This window comes from Halichoerus grypus, chromosome 3 (genome assembly GCF_964656455.1).
Source record: "Halichoerus grypus chromosome 3, mHalGry1.hap1.1, whole genome shotgun sequence".
Classification (NCBI taxonomy): domain Eukaryota; kingdom Metazoa; phylum Chordata; class Mammalia; order Carnivora; family Phocidae; genus Halichoerus; species Halichoerus grypus.
The window spans coordinates 86,702,288-86,715,151 of record NC_135714.1 but is presented as its reverse complement, the minus strand read 5'-3'; the positions used below and the strand labels follow the sequence as shown (position 1 = coordinate 86,715,151).

At 35.4% G+C, this 12,864-nt stretch overlaps 1 protein-coding gene across 4 annotated transcripts in view; it reads left to right on the top strand.

Moving 5' to 3' along the window:
• Window positions 1-12,864, top strand: part of TBCK (TBC1 domain containing kinase) — a 227,777-nt gene that overhangs the window by 49,581 nt on the left and 165,332 nt on the right. For all 4 annotated transcript variants that reach the window (XM_036094769.2, XM_036094767.2, XM_078069049.1 and 1 more), the window contains 2 exons: window positions 1,472-1,586; window positions 3,336-3,409. In XM_036094769.2, the coding sequence (XP_035950662.1) occupies window positions 1,472-1,586; window positions 3,336-3,409 (189 nt within the window). The remainder of the gene's footprint in view (window positions 1-1,471; window positions 1,587-3,335; window positions 3,410-12,864) is intronic.

The window sequence follows — 12,864 nt, the reverse complement described above, 5'->3', positions numbered from 1 at the left end:
TACAAGTCTAACCACCAGAAGAATTGAAAACAGAAACTGCTAAGGGTGGATACCTCTGGAAAGTCAGACTAGAATGAGATGAGAGGGATTTTCACTTTTCATGTCTTGTTCTTTCTTATGGTTTTAATTTAGAGGAGGGAGTCATGTTGCAAGTTTGTTTTTTTTTTTTTGAAAATTTTATTCAGCTTACTTTTTTTAACATCACGTTTTTTGAGCTATACTTTACATATTTTAAAATATAACCTTTTTAGTGTACAGATCAGTCAGTTTGACAAACTCAGTAGTGTAATCATCATCAAAATCAAGATAACAGTTCCATCAAGTAAAATTTCCACATACTCTTTGTAGTCAACCCATCCCTCCAAGCAAGCCCATGATAATCAGTAACCTGTTATTCCATCCTTTTAAATTACATCTTTTATTTAATGTGGGTTGCTTATAGCCTGAATATAATTGATTCTTAATTCCTATCCAATCTGACAATTCTTAGCTTTGAATTGGTGAGTTTAGATGTTTACATTTACATTTAATATAATGATTGATACATCCTAATTAAAATCTATTATTTTCTAATTGTTCCATTTGTTCTCTGTGCTTTTTTTCCTTTTATTATGCTAGCTTATTTTTTTTATAATTCCATTTTATCTCTACTATTGGCTTAATTATATCTTTTTTAAAAATTACTTTTAGTGATTGCCTGTAGATATTAATTTTTTAAAAGTCTAATTCAAGATGGCAAAAAAAAAAAAAGGGTAGAAAAGAAATCTATACCAAAATGTTAATATTGATAGTTTGCGAGATTGGGTTTGAATTAGTCTTTCCTACTTTTCTGTATCTCATTCCTGACTTCCCACATGAATGGTGCTTGATTAAAAAAAAAAAAAAAATGGAAAGAGATGGAGAGAGAGAGAGAGAAACTGGGCATCAGGGTGGAAGATGGCTTAGAAAGAATTAAAGAGAAATGTTTGATAAATCATAAATTGCTGGAGGCTGTTTTGTGGATTGATATGGAAAGTAACCTCATGTATATCTACCATAGAACATATTTTAGCCATTTTTCAGGGACTTAGGCATTTTGTCTTGAGCAGGAACAAGACAAAGTGGTTTTCCTTGACTTAGTTCTGCCATATATCTGAAACTTTTCTGGTAATTTGGCAAAGCCAAACCTGCAGAAGGTTAATTGCACACCACCAAAATTCAACTCCCTCCCTGGAAAAACAAATACTGCTATTAGAGTAGCCTTAGGAAACTGTAGGATCTTTGCCAGATCAATTCTGTCGTAATCAGAAAATCCAAAATATGTATATAGTGGATATTTTATAAATTGTATAGATTGTATTTTCTCTGAATAGAAGAGGGATAATAAAAATATAACTCTGAATTTTTATAACCTCATTTCATTCTTTAAAACAGAATCTGTATCTGCTTTGTAATTGATCTGTTGATCTGTGACTTTTTGTCTTCTTTGTAGCTATTCAAAGGTTTTGTGCATTGCATTTGAGGTACTTCAAGGTTTGCAGTATATGAACAAACATGGTATCGTACACCGAGCACTGTCTCCTCATAATATTCTTTTGGACCGAAAGGTAATTGCCAAATAATACATTAAATATTTGTTTGTTGTTTGTGGTTGGAAGCTACTGAAATCAAACCCACTCAGAGGGACTATAGAGTACAAATATATTTTAATAATATTCATAATGAAATGGCTCTATGAAAGTGATATCTTTTTGGTGGTTAGAAAAAAAACAGCTATCTTTAAATTATATAAATCCATGTGTTTTTCACATGCATTATTCTTTTTTTCCCAAGATTCATTTTCTAACTTCATGTTGGGTTTTTCCTTTCATTTGCTTTCTGAAAAATAGGTATGGTAGCTTCGCAGTCCATTCTCTTCTGAATTTGCTTTCATTTTAAGAAAGCTTCTCTATTTACATGGAGTATTTTGTCATAACACAGCTGCACTGTATTTTCTCCTCTTTATTTTTCTTCTTCCCTATTTTTTCTTTTTTATTTTTTTCTCCATTTATCTTCTTTATTTACCAGTTGTTCATACCTAGCTTCTTTTCTTATTGGAATGCCACTTCTCTACTTGGAAATCTTGTGGGGGATTAATAAGAAGCAGGTCAACTCCTATAAGAAAATTATGGTAGCAAGATGGTATGTTTTCAGGAATAATCATACTTTCATTTTTTTCATAGGCATATAAAAAATAGTTTTGAGAGAATTTTTTCTGGGGAATTATTTTTTGTATTAGTAGGATTATTCTTTTCCTCTGATTCTCTCCCAGACTTTTACTACTATTACCCTATGATATTAAAAATCATAAAAGCTAAAGTGGTACTCACTAATTTCATTTTTATAGCAGTGGAGTATCTAACCAATCTGAATTTTTTTAATATATAAACGTTTTATAGTGCTGGGAAATAAAGTTCTTGAGAACAAGAAAACAAATCTTAAAATCACCTTAACTTTTTTAAGGTCTTAAATATCTAAAAGGAGGAAAACTTAAAGAGATTTATAAAATTTATATTTGCTTTTTATTAAGAACCTCACTTTTGTGATAATTATGGCTTTCTCAAACAATATAAAAATTGTTAGAAATCTAGCGGATTCACTAATATCTTGATTTGTGACCTGATCTTTTCAAGTTAAGAACTCCCGTGTCAGGGTTAAATTATAACATTATGAATGGACGTGCAAGTCCTTGAAAAAAAATTCTTTTATTAAAATTACCAAAAAATGTTCTAAGCAGGGATTTTTTTTTTTTTTTAGACTTTATCTATTTGACAGAGAGACAGAAAGAGAGGGAACACAAGTAGGGGGAGTGGGAGAGGGAGAAGCAGGCTCCCTGCAGAGCAGGGAGCCCCATGCAGGGTTTGATCTCAGGACCCTAGGGACCCTGGGATCATGACCTGAGCCGAAGGCAGACACTTAACGACTGAGCCACTCAGGCGCCCCCTAAGCAGGGATTAAAGACAAATGAGAACATTTCAGCTGTTTTTGTTTTGTCAAAATACCTGGAAAATATAAACAAAAATTTTTAAGTGTTATTTGTTGTTTTGAGATCTATATGTAAGTAATATATATATGTGTGTATATACATACATACATGTATACATATACATATATTTGTAATGAGTATAAAGCAGGTTTCAAACATTGGCAAATAGTTTTTAATAAAATTATGGTAAACTAAAATTATGGTAAATTAATTTTTTTCTTAATGTATCTGACGATCTGATGATTTCCTTACTTATGAAATGTATAATGATACTTTTTCTTGCTACTAATATTAAAACATTTAATAGTGATTTTTATTATTATTATTCTAGGGACATGTTAAATTGGCTAAATTTGGACTTTATCACATGACAGCTCATGGTGATGATGTTGATTTCCCAATTGGGTAAGAATATGTTTTCTTTTTTTCTGAGTTGTGTCTTAAACTTTGTAATATTTGATAAAATGTATATTTCATTAATTATTAGTGATACTACTTTCTGACACAAAACTAGCTTTATTAACATATTTTAATTTTCCATATACTTTTAAAAGAGTAGACAGTGAGTTTTTCCCAGTGTCCAAAAGATATCTAATATTGATATTTCATTGAATTGGCAGAGAGGTTAACAGATTATTGACCTTCTTCACCTTATAATGCTTACTAATTAATTTCATTTCATCCTGTATTAGGTAAATTTTAGGCAAGAAGGCTGGCCAGATTCTTCCAGTGATAATGTATGTTCCTTAAAAGACTGAGGAAAAGCATTCTCATAGTATTTTCTACTCTTTCTAAATTAAATTCCTTGTTCCATAAGATATAGTTGTATATTAAGACCCAAGTTAAGTCATTGGAAGTATCAGAGGTAATGGAATAGAGTCTACACTTGAAAGTCTATGTTTAAGTTTGGAGACATTTATTTGATCACTTCTGCTATGGAATTCCAGTTTATGTTGGCCTCCAAGACAGGAAAGTTTATTTTATTCTGTTCTTAGCCAGATGCTTTTGATACAGATTTTTGTGTTATTTATTTATTTAGACATTTTAATAATATAATTCTTTTATTTTTTGAGTGTTTAATTTTGGCATTATTTTCAGTACATAGAAGTTTCAAACTAGTACAAGAATCCCTGTATAGCCTTCACTCGATTCCCCAAATGTCAACATTTCACTACATTTGCTTTATTTCTTTTTTCTTACACATATAGGTGTATGTGTATATTAATATTTTTTTAGTCATTTAAGAGTAATTAATGCATATGATGCCCTTTACCCCTAAATATTTGTTTGTATTTCCTAAAGTAAGGAATTTTCTTATATAACCACAAAACAAATATCAAAACAAGGAAATTAAAATTAATGTAATACTGTTATCTAATCTAGAGACCTTAATCGTATTGTTCAATTGCTTTGTGATTTTATTTAATAGTATCCATTTGTATCTTGCTCTTTGGGTTCTCTGAAATCAGTTCTGTCACTCCATTACCAAGAATCGTGGTTTGAAGTCATGGAATGTGTTTCTGCAGGGGAACATTGCTTAATTAGATGTTTTTAAAAAGGGACTCATTTATAAATTACCCTTTTATCTTTATAAGATAGATTATAGGTTTCTTACTTAAATTTTTGTTAGGCCATCACTAATAATCTTAAAATAAATTGCTTAGTCATTCCTTCCTTTAATTATTAAGACAATATTTATTGAGCACCTTCTCTTCTGGCTGCTGGATGTGCAAAAATGGGTAAGAGAGATTCCTGTCCTCAAGAAGCTCCTTGCTTAATGGGAAAATTTTCTCTCTTGATGGCCTACTTATTAAAGTACATAAATTAATAATCTTAGTTTCACATACCAAAACTTGTGGTCATAGGAAACAAACAATTGTTTTCCAAGCATGAAAACAATATTTTGTAAAAATAGCCTACATTTTATTTGTTAAAAAAAAAAAAAACCCTTTTGAGTATAATAAAAATAAGTTCACAGTAAAGCTCTAGTGTCTTCTTTCATATGTGATAATTGCCTTTTGAAGTAACTTTTAGGGAGCAGTGGTCTCACAGGAAGTAAATGTGATTGCTAATTCTTCTTCATGTTGTCTAAATCAAGCTGTATGAGAAAGAACTCCAAAAACATAATGCAAACAAAAATCACATTAATTTTTTTGCCTTTTACTTAAAGATGCTTTAGATTTACTAGTGATGAATGGAAGAAAGGAAGTGATTTTTCATAAAGCACATCAAGTATTTTGAAGAACTACATTTGAATTTAAAATGCTTGGATAGAATTGGTCTTGTGTGCCATTTGGTCTGGTTTACTTTGAAGTCTTGGACCCAAAGGGTCTGACCAGAAGGTATCAAAGAGCAAAATGTGAAACATTAGCCAGGAAAAATAAAGTGATCAAACAGCTAAGGCATGAAAGAAAATATTTACACCAGAAGAAGCTTGCAGTTGATTCAAAAGACAAATATTAAGGAACAACAAAGTAAAATGTTAACATATGTTTCAAAATATTGTAAAGAGTTAGAAATTGGACATTGATTTCAGTTGGCCAGTAGCTTAGTACCTTGTTAAAAGATCAAACAGATGATGAAAGCCTCACCAGTCATACAGCAAAGTTCTGGTAATTTTCTTTGAGTGATAAAATGCCATGCTAAAGAAGAGACACTTGTTGAAAAGAGATAATCTACATTTAAAAACAATCCTAGCATTTATTATTTTTATTAATTAGTTTAATCAATTCTTGATTAGAAGGGAAATTAGAATTTTTGGAGCAAGGGTCACCTCTATGCTTCTAGAGATCACCAGTCAGAAATCTTAGATAAAATGATTTACCTGTAGTATAGCTTGGCCTTTCACTACCCACACCATTATTTTTGGATAAGATGTGCTGGAAATCAGGATTAAAAATAAACAATTTGCCTTTTAGATGTATCATGGTGATGATGAATAAAAATACAACATTGCATTTATGTCGTATTTTTCCATTTTTATAAAAACAGTACTTACCAATATTTATAACAGTTTTGTGAGGTAAACATTATTCCTATTTTCAGATTAAGAAACCCTGATCACATATGGAATATGTTGTGCTAGATTGAAACTAGAATACAGGTATTATAATATCCAGTCCATCCTTTTTCCACTAGGCTTCAGTTGTATCCAGAGATGTCGTTTAGAAGAGCAATGTGATCACATTAGGGTAAAATGACATAATACAAATTTGTATATGAGAGACATATATGAGCAAATTAAAAGTAGATATTAGTGGAGGAGGAGCCAGATGGCAGAAGAGTAGGAGACCTAAATTTAGTCTGGTCCCAGGAATTCAGCTAGATAGTTATCTAACCATTCTGAACACCTACAAACTCAACAGGAGATGGAAGAAAAGAATAACAGCAACTCTGTGAACAGAAAAGCGACCAATTTCTGAAGGTAGGACGTGTGGAGAAGTGAATCCGGCGCGGTGTTCAGGAAAATAGATCGCAGGGGGAGAGAGCCTCCGTCAGCCGCTACAAGCGATAGAGCAGCAGAGCACAAAATCGGAACTTTTACAAGTCTGCTCCACTGAGGGATGTCGCTCCAGTGGCTAAGCGGGGGGTGGAACCCTCGCTGGGACAGTGTGGTCTCAGGACCCTCGGGGTCACAGAAAGACCAGGGTTGCCAGAGTGTGGCAGAGCTTCCAGGTATCAGAGCAGGAAAGCCGGCTGCAAAGACGGAGCTGAGGAGTGGGCTCTCAGCTTGGGGTTGCCATAAACCATGATCCGCGGCACAGTCGGGCCACTGCTCTTCCAGCAGGGACCCAATAAGTGGCAGATCCGGGGAGACTCCCCTTCCTTCCCCGGGAGGAGCGGCGCAGGAGCACACCACAGGGATCCGCTGGGTTTGGAGACTCCAAATGGGGTCGTGTGCCAGAGTTTACCTGCTCGGTCACAGGCCAGGTGAACACTGAGTGCGGCTGGAGACCAGAGAGACGGGAGTGATTGCTTTTCTCTCGGCGCACTGAGGAATGGGGCCCTGAGTTTTCAGCATCTCCGGAACCAGAGATTGGGAGGCCGCCATTTTCACTCTCATCCTCCAAAGCTGAACGGAAAGCTTTCAGGGAAAAAAGCTACCGAGAGCAAACCTGAGCAGATTATTTAGCCTGGCCCCCAGCAAGGGCGGGGCAATTCCACCTCCAGCAAAGACATTTTTGAATCACTGCAATAGGCCCTTCCCCCAGAATATCAGCAAGAACAGGCAGCCAAGACCAAATTTACCGATCAATGAGAACGGCAAAACCCAGCACTAGGGAAATACAGCACATAGAATTCATGGCTTTTTTCCCATGATGCTTTAGTCTTTCAGCATTAATTTTTTAAATTTTATTTTTTTCTTTTTCTATTTTTTTAGTTGAATTTTTCTTCTTTTCTTTTTCAACCAATATCTTTTCAATTCCTTTTTTAAAATCTTTTTTAATTTTTCATTTTTACATTCATACTCTATGTCTTCATTGTATTTAACCTTACTTTTTGTGTATATATGTTTTTCTTTCTTTAAAATTTTGGGATACAGTTTCTTCTAACAGACCAAAATATACCCTAAATCTATTGTATGATGTTTTCCTAGTCTCCCGCCAGATCACATTCCCTCTTTGTTTTTTTTTAAATATTTTTTCATTCTTTTTTCAACCAACTTCTAATCAATTCCTTTTTTAAAATCCTTTTTAGTTTTCATCTGTACAGCCATATTCCATCCCTTCATCATATTTACCCTTATTTTTGTATATATATACGTTTATCTTTCTTTCAAATTTTGGGAGGCAATTTCTTCTAACAGACCAAAAAAGACCCAAAATCTATTATGTGGCTCTGTTATTTTCACCAGCCTGATCATATTCTTTTTTCTTTTTCCCCTTTACTTTTCCCCCCCAGTTTTGGGTCTCTTCTGATTTGTTTGGTGTATATTTTTCTGGGGTCGTTGTTACCTTTTTAGCATTTTTTTAGCATTTTGTTCTCTCATTCATCTATTCTCCTCTGGACAAAATGACGAGATGGAAAAACTCACCTCAAGAAAAAGAACAAGAGGCAGTACCGACTGCCAGGGACCTAATCAATACAGACATTAGTAAGATGTCAGAACTAGAGTTCAGAATGACGATTATAAAGATACTAGCTGGGCTTGAAAAAAGCACAGAAGATAATAGAGAATCCCTTTCTGGAGAAATAAAAGAACTAAAATCTAACCAAGTCGAAATCAAAAAGGCTACTAATGAGGTGCAATAAAAAATGGAGGCTCTAACTGCTAGGATAAATGAGGCAGAAGAGAGAATTAGTGATATAGAAGACCAAATGATGATGAATAAAGAAGCTGAGAAAAAGAGAGATAAACAACTACTAGATCATGAGGGGAGAATTCGAAAGATAAGTGATACCTTAAAGCGAAACAACATTAGAATAATTGGAATCCCAGAAGAAGAAGAAAGAGAGAGAGGGACAGCAGGTATATTGGAGCAAATTATAGCAGAGAACTTGCCTAATTTGGGGAAGGAAATCGGCATCAAAATCCAGGAGGCACAAGAGAAGCGCCCCTCAAAATCAATAAAAACAGGTCAATACCCCGCCATCTAATAGTAAAACTTATAAGTCTCAGAGACAAAGAGAAAATCCTGAAGGCAGCTCGGGACAAGAGGTCTGTAACCTACAATGGTAGAAACATTAGACTGGCAACAGACCTATCCACAGAGACCTGGCAGGCCAGAAAGGACTGGCATGATATATTCAGAGCACTAAAGGAGAAAAATATGCAGCCAAGAATACTATATCCAGCTAGGCTGTCACTGAAAATAGAAGGAGAGATAAAAAGCTTCCAGGACAAACAAAAACTAAAAGAATTTGCAAACAGAAAACCAGCCCTACAAGAAATATTGAAAGGGATCCTGTAAGCAAAGAGAGAGCCTAAAGTAACATAGACCAGAAAGGAACACAGACAATATACAGTAACAGTCACCTTAGAGGCAATACCATAGCACTAAATTCATCTTTCAGTAGCTACCCAGAATGGAAATGGGCTAAATGCCCCAATCAAAAGACACAGAGTATCAGGTTGGATAAAAAAGCAAAACCCATCGATATGCTGTCTGTAAGAGACTCATTTTAAACCCAAAGACACCTCCAGAGTGAAAGTGAGGGGGTGGAAAACAATTTACCATGCTAATGGACACCAAAAGAAAGCTGGGGTGGCAATCCTTATATCAGACAAATTAGATTTTAAACCAAAGACTGTAATAAGAGATGAGGAAGGACACTATATCCTACTTAAAGGGTCTATCCAACAAGAAGATCTAACAATTGTAAATATCTATGCCCCTAACATGGGAGCAGCCAATTATATAAGGTAATGAATAACAAAAGGAAAGAAACACATCGACAACAATCCAATAATAGTGGGGGACTTTAACACCCCCCTCACTGAAATGGACAGATCATCTAAGCAAAAGATCAACAAGGAAATAAAGACGTTAAATGACACACTGGAACAAATGGACGTCACAGATATATTCAGAACATTCCATCCCAAAGCAACAGAATACACATTCTTCTCTAGTGCCCATGGAACATTCTCCAGAATAGATCACATCCTAGGTCACAAATCAGGTCTCAGCCGATACCAAAAGATTGGGATCATTCCCTGCATATTTTCAGACCACAATGCTTCAAAACTAAACTCAATCACAAGAGGAAAGTTGGAAAGAACTCAAATGCATGGAGGCTAAAGAACATCCTACTAAAGAATGAATGGGTCAACCAGGAAATTAAAGAAGAATTAAAAAAATTCATGGAAACCAATGAAAATGAAAACACAACTGTTCAAAATCTTTGGGTTGCAGCAAAGGCAGTCCTAAGAGGAAAGTCTATAGCAATACAAACCTTTCTCAAGAAACAAAGAAGTTCTCAAATACATAACCTAACCCTACACCTAAAGGAGCTGGAGAAAGAACAGCAAATAAAGCCTAAACCCAGGAGGAGAAGAGAAAGAATAAAGATCAGAGCAGAAATCAATGAAATAGAAACCAAAAGAAGAGTAGAACAGATCAACGAAACAAGGAGCTGGTTCTTTGAAAGAATAAACAAGATTGATAAACCCCTGGCCAGACTTATCAAAAAGAAAAGAGAAAGGACCCAAATTAATAAAATCATGAATGAAAGAGGAGAGATCACAGCCAACACCAAGGAAATACAAACAAATATAAGAACATATTATGAGCAACTATACGCCAGCAAATTAGAAAATCTGGAAGAAATGGATGCATTCCTAGAGATGTATCAACTACCAAAACTGAACCAGGAAGAAATAGAAAACCTGAACAGACCCATAACCAGTAAGAAATTGAAGCAGTAATCAAAAATCTCCCAACAAACAAGAGCCCAGGGCTAGATGGCTTCCCAGGGGAATTCTACCAAACATTTAAAGAAGAATTAATACCTATTCTTCTGAAGCTGTTTCAAAGAATAGAAATGGAAGGAAAACTTCCGAACTCATTTTATGAGGCCAACATTACCTTGATCCCCGAACCAGACAAATACCCTATCAAAAAGGAGAACTACAGACCAATATCCCTGATGAACATGGATGCAAAAATTCTCATCAAAATACTAGCCAATAGGATCCAACAGTACATTAAAAGGATTATTCACCACGACCAAGTGGGATTTATTCCTGGACTGCAAGGTTGGTTCAACATCTGCAAATCAATCAATGTGATACACTACATTAATAAAAGAAAGAACAAGAACCATATGATCCTCTCAATAGATGCAGAAAAAGCATTTGACAAAGTACAGCATCCTTTCCTGATTAAAACTCTTCAGAGTATACGGATAGAAGGTACATACCTCAATATCATAAAAGCCATCTATGAAAAACCCACAGCGAATATCATACTCAATGGGGAAAACTGAGAGCTTTTCCCCTAAGGTCAGGAACACGGCAGGGATGACCACTATCACCACTGCTGTTCAACATAGTACTAGAAGTCCTAGCCTCAGCAATCAGACAACAAAAAGAAATAAAAGGCATCCGAATCGGCAAAGAAAAAGTCAAACTGTCACTCTTTGCAGATGATATGTTACTTTATGTGGAAAACCCAAAAGACTCCACCCCAAAACTGCTAGAACTCATACAAGAATTCAGTAAAGTGGCAGGATATAAATCAATGCACAGAAATCAGTGTCATTCCTATACACCAACAACAAGACAGAAGAAAGTGAAATTAAGGAGTCGATCCCATTTATAATTGCACCCAAAACCATAAGATACCTAGGCATAAATCTAACCAAAGAGGCAACAGATCTGTACACAGAAAACTCTAGAATACTCATGAAAGAAATTGAGGAAGACACAAAAAAATGGAAAAACATTCATGCTCATGGATTGGAAGAACAAATATTGTGAAAATGTCTATGCCACCTAGAGCAATCTATACATTTAATGCAATCCCTATCAAAATACCATCAACTTTTTTCAAAGAAATGGAACAAATAATCCTAAAATTTGTATGGAACCAGAAAAGACCCCGAAGAGCCAGAGGAATGTTGAAAAAGAAAAGCAAAGCTGGTGGCATCACAAGTCCAGACTTACAGCTCTATTACAAAGCTGTCATCATCAAGACAGTATGGTGCTGGCACAAAAACAAACACATCGATCAATGGAACAGAATAGAGAGCCCAGAAATGGACCCTCAACTCTATGGTCAACTAATCTCCGACAAAGCAGGAAAGAATGTCCAATGGAAAAAAGTCTCTTCAACAAATGGTGTTGGTAAAATTGGACAGCCACATGCAGAAGAATGAAACTGGACCGTTGCCTTACACCACACACAGAAATAGACTCCAAATGGATGAAAGACCTCAATTTGAGACAGGAATCCATCAAAATCCTAAAGGAGATCACAGGCAGCAACCTCTTCAATCTCAGCTGCAGCAACTTCTTCCTAGACACTTTGCCAAAGGCAAGGGAAGCAAAGGCAAAAATGAACTATTGGGATTTCATCAAGATAAAAAGCTTGTGCACAACAAAGGAAACACTCAACAAAACCAAAAGACAACCGACAGAATGGGAGAAGATATTTGCAAATGACATATCAGATAAAGGGCTAGTATCCAAAATCTATAAAGAACTTATTAAACTCAACACCCAAAGAACAAATAATCCAGTCAAGAAATGGGCAGAATCATGAACAGAGATTTCTGCAAAGAAGACATCCAAATGGCCGACAGAGTTATGAAAAAGTGATCAACATCACTTGGCATCAGGGAATACAAATCAAAACCTCAATGAGATACCACCTCACACCACTCAGAATGGCTAAAATTAACAAGTCAGTAAATGACAGATGTTGGTGAGGATGCAGAGAAAGGGGAACCCTCCTACACTGTTGGTGGGAATGCAAGCTGGTATAGCCACTCTGGAAAACAGTATGGAGGTTCCTCAAAAAGTTGAAAATAGAGCTACCCTACAACCCAGCAATTGCACTACTGGGTATTTACCCCAAAGATATAAATGTAGTGATCCGAAGGGGCACCTGTACCCCAATGTTTATAGCAGCAATGTCCACAATAGCCAAACTGTGGAAAGAGCCAAGATGTCCATCAACAGATGAATGGATAAAGAAGAAGTGGTATATAATACAATGGATTATGCAGCCATCAAAAAAAATGAAATCTTGCCATTTGCAACAACGTGAATGGAACTAGAGGGTATTATGCTAAGCAAAATAAGTCAATCAGAGAAAGACAAGTATCATATGACCTCACTGATATGAGGAATTCTTAATCTCAGGAAACAAACTGAGGGTTGCTGGAGTGGTGGGGGGTGGGAGCGATGGGGTGGC